Source organism: Elgaria multicarinata, chromosome 21 (genome assembly GCF_023053635.1).
Source record: "Elgaria multicarinata webbii isolate HBS135686 ecotype San Diego chromosome 21, rElgMul1.1.pri, whole genome shotgun sequence".
NCBI lineage: Eukaryota > Metazoa > Chordata > Lepidosauria > Squamata > Anguidae > Elgaria > Elgaria multicarinata.
Genome location: NC_086191.1, coordinates 5,751,911 through 5,766,707, shown reverse-complemented (window position 1 = coordinate 5,766,707; position 14,797 = coordinate 5,751,911). Strand labels below are relative to the sequence as shown.

At 47.9% G+C, this 14,797-nt stretch overlaps 2 protein-coding genes across 3 annotated transcripts in view; one reads left to right on the top strand and one right to left on the bottom strand.

Annotated features, from left to right (window-relative positions):
* Positions 1–14,797, top strand: part of PSMB4 (proteasome 20S subunit beta 4) — a 242,579-nt gene that overhangs the window by 23,265 nt on the left and 204,517 nt on the right. The gene's annotated exons all lie outside the window — the stretch shown is intronic.
* The window catches only part of POGZ (pogo transposable element derived with ZNF domain), a 42,215-nt gene that overhangs the window by 14,921 nt on the left and 12,497 nt on the right, over positions 1–14,797 (bottom strand). Inside the window, exons 2-9 of the mRNA XM_063145801.1 lie at positions 13,944–14,068; positions 8,896–9,054; positions 8,401–8,576; positions 6,937–7,045; positions 6,133–6,312; positions 3,299–3,493; positions 1,963–2,072; positions 142–476 (exon numbers count right to left, since the gene is read on the bottom strand). Coding sequence (XP_063001871.1) covers positions 142–476; positions 1,963–2,072; positions 3,299–3,493; positions 6,133–6,312; positions 6,937–7,045; positions 8,401–8,576; positions 8,896–9,054; positions 13,944–14,067 — 1,388 coding nt within the window. The 5' untranslated portion in view covers position 14,068. The remainder of the gene's footprint in view (positions 1–141; positions 477–1,962; positions 2,073–3,298; positions 3,494–6,132; positions 6,313–6,936; positions 7,046–8,400; positions 8,577–8,895; positions 9,055–13,943; positions 14,069–14,797) is intronic.

Here is a 14,797-nt window from a genome sequence, read left to right as displayed (position 1 = left end):
TGCTTTAGGGTGGATTCCTGCATTGAGCCGGGGGTTGGACTCGATGGCCTTTAGGCCCCTTCCAACTCTATGATTCTATGACTTGCTCTCCCCCGCATGCAACCCCCTCTCCTGGTCCTGCATTTCGCCCGCCGCCATTACCGTATGTTGTTCTTGAGCCTCTTAGTGCAGTGTGGGCAGCGGAAGGACGTCGGGACTTTGGGGAAATTGAGCAGCTGGTTCACTTTGCCTCCGTCCCGGCCGTAGTAGAAGTCGTCCACCAGCATGATCAGCTTGCTCTGTGCCCCGTCGCTTGTGCCGTCGCTCTGCTCGGAGATCTTGGCCGGCGGCGAGAGGGCGGGGATGGGGGTGGAGGAGGGGGGCGAAGCAACGGCAGCCGTTTTCTCCGGGGAAGGGGGCTTGGGGGACTGGATATTTGGTTCCGACTCCAAGAGTTTCCCTTTTTTCAAGAATTCCACCATTTCAGGGCAGCAGTACTGCAGGGAACAACAATATAAGCAAGAAGTAGCAACAACAGCAACTCGCGCCTTCTTTTCAGTGTGAAGGGCGTTGTTTCCTAGGCATGCAAATAGGTCTGAGAAGGATGGGGGCACTGGCTGCTGGTTACAAAGGAACTTATTGCCTTCCACAAATGTGGAAAAGCAATGCCGTTTCCCAAGGATGTGCAGCTCTCCTGCAGGCAGAAGTTGGCAGATTTGCCAAACGTCATTGATTATGCCCCTGCTTTCAGCGGTGACCTCTCCTGTCCACGCCAGGATAAAATCCGCAAAACCAGACAGACTTGCAGAGGTGTGGGACACTGGAATATCAAGACCCTTTTTGAAAGAGAGAAACCAAATTGTGGGGCCTCATAGAGAAAGGGCAGGACTTTTGAAAGTCCTTTAAAATCATCGTCTGAGCTCGATTCAAGCTGAAATTCTAAACGCAGGAGACAAGAGTGACTGAAGAAATATGGGTGGATTTGCCCATGGAAGAGCTTTCGGTTGTTCATTGATGCATATATGCACCATTTGTAGAGCTGAATTGTATCCAGGGACCCACAACCATGTTAAAACAAGATGGACGGTATGCATTTAAATGTTACCAAAACAGATGCTCCTCTGCAGGCGCTCAATTTCCTGGTTATTAGATTCACGGCAGGGACATTAATTTATGACTACCAGGGCAATGTTAACCATATATACCAATAGCATGGATCTTTATTTAGCACAAAGAGGGAGGTATCAAGAAACTTGGGGAAAGGCCAAGGTTTGGAGAACTGCAAAGAAGTCTCTAGGAAGCCCTCAAGCAGGACTTGAAAAAACAACAACCCCAGCGCTCCCCATCCCTAGCAGCTAATGTTCAGAGGTACACTGCCTCTGAATGTGGAGGTTCCATTTCAAAGCCCTCATTGAAATCAGGCAGCCCCCCCCTCAATTAAGGAGTGCCCCTCCCCAGCGAAGCCTGCTTGGGGCCACCATTGACACCTTTTCAGCACCAGGTTAAGATTTCCCTCCGTTCCGAGGTATCTCACGGGCTCTTTAATGCACCAGATAAATTGTTTATGGCTGCCACTGATGGTTAATTGCTTTGTGGGGTGGTTCATAGCATCGTAGAGTAAGGAGAGTTGGAAGGGGCCTAGAAGCCCATCGAATTGCTGTAGCCGTTTTACATTTTGTACGTTTTAATTCTATTGTATGTTGCCCTGAGTCGTTCAAAAACTTAAATCCGTAATAATGACGAGAGGCCAGTGGCCATCACTGCATCTTGTGGCAGCAAATCAGTGCCACGTGGCGTGAAGAAGCCCTTTCTCTTGTCAATCCTGAATCCCACGCCCTACCAACTTTACTGGGCTGTAATAGTCTAGCAAAAACCGTCTAACCAAGATTCCGTTCTGGGCACACGATATGGTTCTCCAAGGCTTTGCTCTCAGCAACCGCCTTGCGGTGTCTTGATCGGATAACAGGGGAAGGGGTTACTTACACACATGTGGCCTCTTAAAGCTTCAGTGACTCTAAACTGGGCATTGCACCGGGGACAGACTTTCCGCCCGCTGTCTTGCAAGTCGAAGGTGGAAATGGGTGACGAGCTGACTGTAACCAAAACGAACAGGAGGAACAGGTCATGGCTGGAACCCCAAAGCCCTGCAAACCCACTTTTCAACTTCTCACTCAGCCTGATCAAGCAAATAATAATCCCTTTTTGTTTTTACTACCTTGTAAAAGGGGAAAGGCCCGCAGATCATGGCATCCTCCAGTGCACTCAATAGATTCTTAGAATTAAATGAGAATCCAAAGTTTTCCAGCATTGTTGGGGGCGGGGGGATGACGTCTAGCCCTCACAGCTGCAGAACTACGAATGTAAGCTGGGAAACCCCCTCTGCCATGAACTCAGCAGGTGGGCCATATCTCTCAGCCTCAACCACCATCACCCATCAGCAATATGGGGAGGGCGGGGGGAGGAATACCACGCTGAGCACACTGCAACCTGTCCACGGCAACGGTTTCCAGGCAGTCTCATCCCAAACCTCATCTTTTAAGCCTCCAGAGCCGCCCTCCGCTCCCCCGTCGTCGTCGTCCCCCACACACAGCACACAGGCTGCTATTAGTAGATGGAGGAACTGTGCTGCACCCAGGGGTGGGGGAACTTGGATAAGATAGGGCACTGGCTCCAAGGAGTCCCAAGGAAGAACCTTGCTTGGAAATCAACAGCCTGGCTGAGCCTACTGGGTGTTCAGAGCACGAGGGCAGGCGGAGCGTGGAAGTGGTGGAGCCCAGGTGGAGAGGAACTGATACGCCTCCTGCTCTTCATTCACGCTGGGTCTCCGGTTACAGGCCAGGGCCAGGGCCCCTCTACAAGGGTGAGTCATACTTCCTCACCCGTTTTCCAGCATCCTCCACTTGGCGGTTGCTTTGTAGGTAACCTTCTCAGGCATGCTTTGCCCGAGGTGTGATCCTTAAAGAAACGGCCCAGTTCCCTTCCTATCCTAAATCACCACTGCAAGGGAAAGGAGGGAGGACTCTCGGATTGTGCCTCCACTCCCAAAATGGAGGAGGTCCAAGAACATCCCATTTTCAAGGAGCAGACAGGACCAGAACCGGGCTGGGTGGGAGTTCCTCCCGCTGGAACTATTTGCATGGCTCCACCCTCCGGAGCATGTGGGAGGAGCAACCCACTCTGCAAAGCCTCCTCCGCTAGTACAGCAGTTCCTTTTATTCCTATGCAGCGGACACGGACAAGACCAGAGTTTCTGCTACTAGGATCTGGGCCAGTCCTGAGCTTTGAGTTTTCCGTATCCTCGGGTGCCGGCAAAACTCACCTTTCTGCGACGGGGACTCGGAGATGCCTGCTCTCTGGGAGCCGTGAGCCGGGCTGTTGTTGGAGACCACGATGGAGCCTGAGGTTTGGCCCAGCGAAGGAACCGTCGTCAAGGTGTTCACCAGCTTCGCCACCTCGTTGCTGTTCTCGCCCGTCACCCCGGGCCTTTTCACCGTCACAAAACTTGCAATGCTCACTGCCAAGTGGAGGGAGGGGGGTGGGAAAGGGTTTTCACTCACAAATGGGAAGAGACAGAGCAAGCAAACACTTTATGAGGTAGGGGAGGAAACCCAGGTTGTGCTGGCAAGGTGTCAAGGTATCAGGGCATCCCTTGGACAAAGCAGTAAAACAGAAGAATACACGAGGAAATATGGGACCGAGTTGTTCTGTGCACTAATAACAAAACATGGAAGGATGTTCCTTTCCCCCTTTCAAGGCCAAGAGCTTGCAGGAAGTCCCGAGTTCAATCTCCAATTAAAGGATCGGTGGTGTCAAGCAACATGTCTCTTCGCAGGGAATCTGGAAGGACTTTGCTGGTAGCCAGTGTAGATATTACTGAGCTAGATAGCCTGACTCAGCGTAAGCCTAAGACAACGCCCAACGTTTTGTCGAGTTAGAGGCCGATAAAGGCGTGTGCAGAATCAAGCCAGCTCCCCTTTAAACCCGTGGACAGTGACAGAAAAAGGCAAACCTTGGCCCATCCCGCCCCTAGCGAAAATGGGATTTTAACAATGGCGGTGTTAACGCTCAATGTATTCTCCTCCTTTGACTTAACTTCAAAGTACAGGGGACGCTAATTGAATACAGAATGCCAAGTCGCCTTTTTGATGGATTCAGTTCAATACGGGTTTGTACATACACAACCAAAATGTCAGGATGAGTGACTTTTGTGAAGGGGATGTAAAAGAACGCACCACTGAACAAGCAGAAGCTGCCCGCCTTTGTTAGAAGTCAAGGAAACCCTTTTAATATTTTTATTCATCACCTGCCATGATCACGACAATTGAGGATCTAAATGGCCTCCCCAAAAAATCCCTCAGCAACAAAGCAAACAAACAAACAAATGTGTCCTTAACGGGATGGTTAGTGTTAAGACTGTGGAATTCTGGGTTCAAATCCTTGCTCAGCCCTGAAGCTACACTTGGGTGACGTCGGGCCGCATACTTTCTCTTCAACCTAACCTATGAGGTTTCATCCTGTGAGGACGAAAGGGTGGGAGGAATCCCACACACTGCCCTGAACTCTTTGGAAGAAGGGCAAGATTAAAAACATAATTAAGACACAACCTCACAATCCCACTACTTAAGATCAAATACTCATATTAAAGCGATGGAGGAGATGGCTACCAACAGCTACTAGTCTGGACGGCTGAATATAACCCCCCGTAGTATCAAGGGCAGCATGCCTCTTAATACCAGCCACTGAGGAACAGGAAGTGAAAGGCGCAATCATGCTCATGTCCTGCTTGTGGGCTTCCCCAGTTACTCATCTGCTTGGCCACAGCAGGAAACAGGACGCCTGAACAGATTCAAATCTGGTCTGATCCAACAGGGCTCTTCTGATGTCTTTATGAATCAATGTAAGCTTTAATTGCCTTCTCCATAAATTACACAGCCCTCACACCAGTTTTTTCTCCCATCCCAACCCTAATCCAATCTCTGTTATTTTCCTACAGGTAAAATTGGGGGCCGGGAGAAGGGTGGGGGGGCGCGGAGAATCACTTCCACTTCTCTTTCCTGTCTAAGTCCCTGCATGTCTCCTTCCTTCATAAGAACATCAGAAGTGCCCTGATGCTGGATCAGACCAAGGGTCCGTCTAGTCCAGCACTCTGTTCACACAGTGGTCGGCCAGGGATGAACAAGCAGGACACGGTGCAACAGCACCCTCCCGCCCATGTTCCCCAGCAACTGGTGCACACAGGCTTACTGCCTTGAATATTGGAGGTAGCACATAGCCATGGATGGCCTTCTCCTCCAGGAATTTATCCAACCCCCTTTTCAAGCCATCCAGATCGGTGGCCATCGCTACATCTTACTTCCCCCGTTTTGTGCTGTACGGCTATTTAGACCGGACACTGTTCCAGCAGGGTCTTTTAAACTCTTCTGTAGTGCTTAGTACAATTTAAGGGCCGTTTTGAGTAAGTATTTTACTCAAGGCAAAGTATCTTGCCCTGAAATGGCCTGCCAACATCTGGAGCTTATCTCCTTCCCCCCTACCCCAAGAACGACCCCAACCTCGTGAGTTTTGCATGCGTAAGGCATCCCAGGTTGGAAGGACCTCAGTTGCTGGACTGGATGAGACCCGGAAGAGGCACCGCCACTCTGGGCTGGATGGACCAACAATGCCTCTCTTTAAAGCAGCGTCATGCAGCCTCTCTTATTAAGAGGCCGCACAAGAGACGGATGAAATTTCAAAGCTGCTCTTATTTTTAATTACCTTTCAAAGCTACAAAGTTGGGGCTAATAGAATAACATTTGGCCCGTCTCTGAGGTTGGGAGGGAGGGAAGGAAGAGGGACTTCTTTTAACCCCCACCCACCGGGCGAACTGGGGGCCTGTGAAGCATCATGGGATGCACGTGACACATCTTGCAACCGAACCCAGCGCTTCCGGGTCCCAGCTCCTCTCGACAATGGGGATCAAATGAAAAATGTATCCTCTTTCTCGTTTTCTTGCTTGCTTGCTTTTTGAAATGTGGTTTTCCTCCCCGTGGGAAGTCTTACCTAATTTGGGGTTAGTAGCTTGAGTGGACTGCCCTGGCTGCTGTACAGTTAACTGTCCCAGTGCGGTTGGCTGCGTTGAAGTAGGAGTGGTGGAGGTGCTGGGAGAGGACTTACTTTGCGGCTGCGCTTGTGACTGTGGGACGGTGCTCCGGATGGTAAGAGTGGCCGGAATGACCGTCGTGAAAGTGTTGGAGGACGGTCGGACCGGCATGGTCGGACCGGGTCTCACCTGGGTCATTTGGGAGAAAACCTGAGGGACGCCGACGGCGGGTTTCACAAACTGGGTACCTGGGGCTGGAGGAAAGAGATCGGAGGCCCAATCAATCCCTGATAAATCTTTGGAAAATGTACAACAGAGGGCTGTAACATCTGATCTACTTAAGGAGAAATCCTATGCACGTCGAGACAGCAAAAAAAACCTCCTCTATCTGCCAGCATTCCCCACTCTTCTATATCACCCGGAGGCCTCCAGATGGGTTGGGGGATATCATTCCCATAATCCCCAGTGGCATGGTCATAGGGGATGACGGTAGTTGTAGTCCAAACATATCAAGAAGTCACCAGGTCAGGTAAGACTGGGTTCAGTTATACGAAGTGCGGGTGTTTTAGCTGAAAGTTCTTCCTGACAGTTAATAAGCCTCTAGTGAGGCATTTCAGCCTTTTCAAATTGGGGTAGGGGGAGAATTGGCACAAACGCCAAAAAAACCAAACAATTTGTAGCAAGGGGAAAGGGAGCATTGCCCAGGACGGATGGATTTGGTCCTCCCAGGCTGCTTTGACAGGGAGGCCCGTTCCACTAAAGGTAGCAGAGGGTGATTTGCACAGCCCCGCCTCCACAGCCCCCCCCCCCACAGCTCCCCTTCTCTCCCCCTTGCCTTGCTGATTGCTCCCCTCCCAGGCTTTCCGTTGCTGCCTTACCTGGGACAAGGGTTATGGGCCTCACAGTCTGGCCTTGCTGTACGTTCAGGACAATCCCAACCTGATTCATGGCGTTTTGCACAGGTCGGACGTTCCGTACAGGGAAACCCTGGGTCACACAAGCAAAAGCAGCAGCTTGAGTATGGATATCTGGATGGCAAGCACAATGACCTCCAATACCCACTACCTCCGCTATCAGATGCAGTACCCAATACTAGGGCGGGGGACACAGTACTGAAGAACAAAATAACTAGCTGTAAAAGCAGACAGGACAGGAGAAAGGATTTAACAAAGACCTTTCAGAGAAACTGGTCTCTACATTCATACAATACTGGAATCAAAGCAGACTAGACTATATTACAACTACATTAATCCTAATGAAGAATCCAATCAACATAAGAATATGTATGAATGTAAAGGAAGGCGATGGAATACCTATTCATATTTTTTTAGTGCCATCTTTTAGAGTGGCTTTCCCCAACCTGGCGCCCTTCCCAGGTGTTTTGGACCAACTCCCATTGTCTATGTTAACTAGGGTTGATGGGAGTTTAAGTTATGGGATACCTAAAAGCCAGACTTCTCCTATAAGAATCTGCCTAGGGAGGTCTTTCTGCATGTCTCACGTCTATCTGAGCAACTTCTCTGTAAACTTGCCCAAGCTGTGGAATTCCCCATATCAGCAGATTCATCCGGCACCTGCCTTGCTGGCTTTTTCATCACTGTTTGAAGAAATTTCAGCTGGCAGTTAATCTGCTTGGGTTAATTGTTATGGTTTTTAATCTGCCACCTTTTTTATATCGCTTTATTATATTTTGAAAGTGCTCTACAGGGTTTATACTTTTAGTCACCTCCCCTGTGTATGGGAAGGCAAGATGGAAGTCACCTCTCCACCGTGCCTGGCTCCAGCTCCAGCTGAGAGCCCCCTCCCTCCTGCTACCAACTGTCTCTGCAGAGGCCACCAGTGAGGGAGGAAGCAGCAGCCGGGCACCTCTCCATTGTGCCTGGGTCCAGCTCCAGCTGAGAGCCCCCTCCCTCCTGCTACCAACTGTCTCTGCAGAGGCCACCAGTGAGGGAGGAAGCAGCAGCCGGGCACCTCTCCATTGTGCCTGGGTCCAGCTCCAGCTGAGAGCCCCCTCCCTCCTGCTGTCAACTGCAACTGCTGAACTTTCCAACTAAGATTGTAGTGCCTGAGTTTCCTTTCCTTTCCCCCCTCCTCCTCCTCCCTCCCAATCCCCTTTCCTTTTGTGTCATGTCTTTTAGATTGTAAGCCTGTGGGCAGGGACTGTCAAGAAATACTTTTGTAAGCCGCCGTGAGAGCCTTTTTTGGCTGAATGGCAGCATAAAAATCCTTAAATAAATAAATAAATAAATAAGTCAGCTTAAAACAGAGAAATAAATGGGAGCACCAGACACATCTGTTGAATATCGTATCCAAGATACCCGCACGGCTGCATCACCCCTCACCTGGGTTGTGATGAAGATGGGTTGGCTGGTCACTGGGGAATTGGTCACATGGTTGGCATTCTGCATGACCTGTACCGGCCGGAGAACCGGCTGGGTCACCACTGTGCTTAGGCCGGAAGCCGGGTTCTGTGTGAGGATCAGCGGCTGCCCGCCTTGCTGGACTAGAGGTGCACCGGCTGGATGTGGGGAGAAGAGTTGGGGGTGAGATTATTGTGATCGGCTACTTACTCAACCACAGGGCAAAACCTCAACTCTACACATAGAACTGGTTACCTCCCTCCACCAACACAAGCATTTTTAAATTGTGCAGAGTAAGAGAAAGCGTGTAATTTTCTTAGCGTGCACAATTCATACAAGTCACAGAATCCCACTTTCTTTGGCACAGTATCTGGATGAGACGTAAGCAGGGCCCGGTGAATGGCACGTCCCGTAGACCCCAAGTACAGCTCAAAAATCACCCACCGATCACCCAGCATCCAGCGTCTCTCTCCTTACCGCTGTTGTTTGCAAAGAGTGTCACCAACGTCTTCTTCGCGCTGTCGCTGTTGGGCGGCCCGCTGCCGCTGACGGACGTGGGCGTCGTGAGGCCGCCGCCGAGGGACGCGTGGGCAACAATCGGCATTGGGGTGGCCACTGGCTGCACGCTCACCGAAACTGCCGGGAAGGGAATTCAAAATGGTTACGGCCTGGAGACACAGGTGGAGAACACACACACACACCGTGGTAGTTTTACCTACAACAAGGCTTCGGAGTTAAATCGTAATGTGAAAGGCACTGGTTCCGAAGCCCGAAAGGCAGCATGGGAAAAGAGTTTGGGAATGGCCGTTGGGCTTATAAACTACTGTGGCAATTCAGAATCACCTGTAGAGGACTCCTAGGGAGTTTCACAAAAGTTGGGTCTCTCAACTCCCCTGTTTTGCACCACAAATATTAACATATGGACTAGCAACTTGTGTGCCAAGGAAATTCAGTTCCTCCCTTTGAAGATCATTGAGTGGGGGGCCAATGAATCTTGAGACGCCGCCTCCTTTCTTTAGGGGACAGAACTTTTTTTTTACAAGCAATGGCAAAGCGGGTGATTGCATGGAGTCTGCTCCAAGTCAGACTACCTCGTGGCCGGAAAAGGAAGACAAGAGCATCCTGGTTTCCATTAGCAGGAGGCCAAAGAATATCAGAGAGAAGGACGTGCAGAGCTGGCAATACAAAATGGGTGTCCAAGGCCTAGTTCTTACAAAGAGCAGATGGCAGGTAAACTTTTGTCTGGCCTATACCACTTCAAACTGCAGATTGGGGGTGGTGTGGGGAGTCTCACATGATGGAAAGCTCTTCCATACAAAAAAAAATCCTTTCTTATAGAAAGCTAGCAGGTCAGGGGACCTGTTACCTTTCTCCCTGATATGCTAATCTTGCAGTTGCAAGGCTTTTTATTTTACTGAGGAGCATTCAATCACACGTGCTCCCCTCTTATAGTCTGAACAATGCTGCTCCTCCGTACAACCCCCCACTCCCACAAATAAAAATCCCCGCAGATAAAATTAGTGTGTCTGGGGGTGGTGGGAAGCATATAGCCTGACCTTACCCCTGACTTGTTGGCTTTCTAAGTGCAGGGAGGAGCATTCAATCATGCGAATCCCTCCCCAGTTGCAATCTTGAAGAATGACCCTCCATACAAAAGAAATAAACAATCCCCGCACAAAAAAAATTAACCATACAAAAGAAATAAACAATCCCCGCACAAAGAAAGTTAACTTATCTTGGTTCGTGGAGAACGGTTTTGATCTAGAGTTCTCACAAATATAGTGGTTTTTCTACCTGCAGGGTAATCGGCCCTCTCCACCTTCCAAAGTACACAATCATAGGACCCCCGCCCAGAAACAGACCCGACCACCTCATCAGCTTGGGGATCAGATACAGGATCTGAGCCCATCACTCTAGAAGGGAATCTCACACAACACGCTCAAGCCGAAGCTATTCTTGATATCCGCCAGAAGGCAGGGAAGGAGCAAACTGCAACAGCCAGACAAGAAGATGAGCTATTAAATTTGCCAATCTGTTACACCCACAAAGATATTCATAGCCAGGAAAGGGATGATTTGTTTTTCCTTTGCCTGCCAGATTCAAGGATATGGGATGAATCAAAGCAGAGAGGCTGTCAAGTTTTTTTCAAGACCCTTTCTCTCCCTGCGTTTGGAGCAAATGATATCACAGGGCTGGTACAGATACAACACTGCTGTTAACTAGGGTTAAGGTATTGGATCCTCTCTTCCCCCAGGTATTACTTGCTTTCCTTCTCTCATCTCCCCCTGTTATGGGCAGGGCTATGAGTAGATCCCAATTCTAGATCCCAATTCTGTGGCAGCAAAGAATGCAGTACTCCAAAATTCTTTTTTTCCTCTCCCTCCACCACTTTTTCCAACACTCTACATCAAAATAGGTTTTTAGCCCTCATGTCTGCAATAAATTTCAACACTAACACGGAGCTGTATTTTCTACTCCATAACACATGTTTAAGAAGGCGTTCCAAGTCGGCAACTCTGGGAAACGAAGTAGACAGACTGAGAATCATTCTAAAAGCCAGAACAGAGGAGAGGAACCAACAAGGCCCACTTCACCAGCATAGCTGGAACCTGAGGGGTTGGACTTGATGATGCTTGTGGTACCTTCCAACTCAACAATCCTACGATTCAAATTTCACTTAGCTCTTCCCCACACAGAACTGTCTCCATTCTACCTGGCCATTATGAAACTGCAGCACACCTGAACTTGCTTATTTTCCTAATTCCAATTTTCTTTTTTCCTGCTGAGCAGGGTGGGAGATCAGCAAATCCCTTCCCCACAAGAAATAGTTCACTTCTGGTACTATGGTCATCAATCTCACACAACGATAAACCAGAATTCCAGAGAATCCTGGCTTATTGTTCATGAGTAGTGCACCCATGCACACTGCCCTATCGCTCCGGTTTGGCTCCTTGCACCAGGGGAAGCAGCTTCAACAAGTAGGAACTCACTAGCAAGGGAAAAAATTGCGTCAGATCCGAACAAGGGCTTCTGGCTTGTCTCTTCCGTAACAAACCAGAACATGTCATTGCGCTATGATTCATTTTATTTAACAGTTCTGTTATTTATTACCCTGTTGAAATACACACTAAATATGTCCTTTGACATATACTAAATGTATAATTATGTGCGCCTAGAAAATAGTTACATAAATTCTGCACCCTGAATTACGCTATTAATGACAGGGTGTTAATAGCGTTTGTTAACAAGGTGTTTTATTAACAAAACTAAGATGGTTGAATCACGCTCTGGGATGGACAGTGTGGGCGAATGTACGTATTCCACTTGCCAGGGTTGATAGATGACTTACTAGCAGTTGTGAACCACCCAGACAGCTTTGGCTATCGGGTGGTATAGAAATGCAATAAACAAACGAACGTTTCACCTGTGGTTTGTAAGGGGGCAGTCCCCTCCCATTCCAAAATGCACAGATGCCCCCAGTGCAGAATGTGTGGACAGAAACCTCCCTTGATACAAGCTGAATATACTCTGAAAGTTAAATTAGGATCAGATGAACTGATCTTGATTTATAAGTGCATAAACACATCATTTTTATCAATACAGATTTGACAAAGCCTATACTAGGAAGAGCGGCTGGGCTGGGAAAAGGAGACCTGGGTTTTTGTTTTGAATCTAGGACTATCATAGTATTTGAATATAAAAGAGTTTGTTTACCAGAAGTGAATTATTTTTCAGTCCTCCAAACCCATTAGTTGTGCCTATTAAATTACACACTGCTCTGGCAGGCAAAAACTGCGTATTTTGACCTTTGTGCAGCACTTAGTTGCATGTTAAAGCATCTCATAAATACTCTACCAATAGTTATGTTTGTTTATTTACAATGTTTAAACACTGGCCTTTCAATGTCTATTTCCAAAGCGGCATATTTTACAAAAATGCAGCCGACAGATCTTAAAACCAAACAATACATAAAAGGAAAGCCAATAAGGAACACAATAGAAGGGTGAGTGAATGCAATAGCAGGCAGATTCTCTAAAAGCGCAGGGTTGTTTCTGAAAGGACGATGGAAAACGAGGCACATAGGTCTTCCTGCAAGAGGGTATTTTGAAGTTCTGGGGCTACAACGGAAATGGAACAAACAGGAGGAAATGCCCTCTGAGATCGAACATGAGGCCCTCCAGATGTTGCTGGGACTGCAACTCCCATCAGTTCTAATTAGCGTAGTGGATGGTAAGGGATGATGTGGATTGCAGTCCAACAACATCTGGAGGACCCCCCCCGCCCCACACACCCCAAATCACCAACTTTTAAAGCTTTATAGGTCAAAACCAGCAGCCTGAGAATTATGCCCAGGCTTCTCAAAGTAGGTGCAACTCATTGCGGTTAATAAGACAGGCAGCAGAATTTTGCACTAGCCGAAGTTTTTGGACCATCTTTAAATCTTGGCCCCACGCAGAGCGTGTAACAACACCAATCTACAAATCGCCAAAGCGAGAATGACAGTTATCAGGCCCCTCTTTATTAAAGGAAAAAAAAATATATCCCAATGATTTACCATGCTATAGCATGGCCAAGTAATACAATCACAGGATGGGGCTATGAAAAGGGATGAACACAATTAAGGAGCGGACTGGATTCTTACAGGTGGGGCCACTGGGCAAGGGTAGAAAATTGGTATAGTGTCCACCGCTATGACATCCTCCAAATGCAACCCTTCAATTTCTCTTATTGAGTTACTGCTTTTCATTCCTCGGGGGGCGGGGTGAAAAATTAGGACAACGTTAAGAAATAGGAAAGCAGCTTCAAATCAGGTAAAAAACCTATTTGTTCATTTGGGCCCAGAGCTGCCAACATTGACTGGCAACAGTTTTCCAAGCTGTCAAGCAAAGGTGTTTGCCGTCACCTGCTACCTGACTTTCCTTAATTGGAGGTGCCAGGGATTGCAACTGAGACCTTCAGCATGCTAAGCAAGAGCTCTGCCACAGACCTGTGGTTCTACTCCCACATTCTGGCACTAGCTTTTTCTAGTCCTCAGATGCCAGTTCTGAAGACCTGGGGGCCTAGGAGGTTAATATTCAGTTTGTGGGATGGAGGTGGGACACTCAGCGTGGAAAAGAAGGCCCCGTTCTCTTCTTTGCTCTTGCAAGGTGTGACGCAGAGGAGAAGGAGAAATTAGAGGAAAGTGCTTCGAGAAAGGGATTAGAACTCTCCATCTCATAAAACTAGGCCGGCCTTTAGCTAGTAATGGCTATCGTTTTGAATGAATTGCCAACTTCACAGGAGACTCCTGTTCCAGACACACACACACACACACGCAAAAATGTCGAGATCCAGTAAAATAAATAAGCATTCTGAAAATGAATGGGGTGATATATCAGGCCCACGGGCTGCTAAATAGTTATACTACAAAGCTGTATAACAAAGGATCGCGAACCATCCACCGAAATGAAACTGCCAAGCGGCATAATGTAGAGGTTGTGTATTGACTTTAAAAAAGGAAGACGGAAAGGGAAGCGGATCGTTACCTGTGGCAGTTTTGTCAACCGAATTGTAATCTTCGACCACCGAGTCTTCAATCACGTCGCTGATTTTCTGCCATGGCTCCAGCTCCTCCTCCTCACATTCCATAAATAAGTCGGTGTCCGCCATCCTAGGGGTGAAAAAGGAGAGAATGTCCTGAGCTGAAGCAGAAACTGTTTTCAGACTTTCTGTCCTCCAGAAACCCTCTCCACGTTCAAGGAATCCCAATCCCTTATATATATATCCTAAGGCAGCTTTCCCCAACCAGGTGCCCGCCAGATGTATCGGACTATAACTCCCATCATCATCATCACCCATGCTGGATGTGAATGATGGGAGTTGCAGTGTAGCTTCAGAGGGTTTTACCTTTAAAAGCAGCCTCAAAATAATTTAAAATAAAATAAATAAATAAATATACATCTGGAGGGCATGGAGTTAGGGAAACCTGTTTTAGGGTCTTTTAATCTTCCTGGGAAGTGATTAGCACCTGTATTAGGTGCTACTATTGACTGTCATATTGTCAATAGGCTTTTAATACTCCACTTCATTTCTATTTTAATTTCATTTTGTATAAATTAGCTGCAGGTTGGCTGTGGTATCCCAGGATAAGTGCTGCTGGGAAGAATAGTTCAGCGAATTGTTGGCTTTCACAGAAACAATTGACATTATTCAAGGCTATAAATAATTCACTGCACTTCTGTCAAAAGTCACATTTCATTGTTTCACAATATCAGTAAGCTAATTCGTTTCTGTAATTTGTTTGCGTCCCAAACCTGTTGCTGAATCAAGTGATCGTTTTATTGGTTTAGTTATTATTACATTTATTTCCAACAAGGAACCCAACGCAGCATACATGATC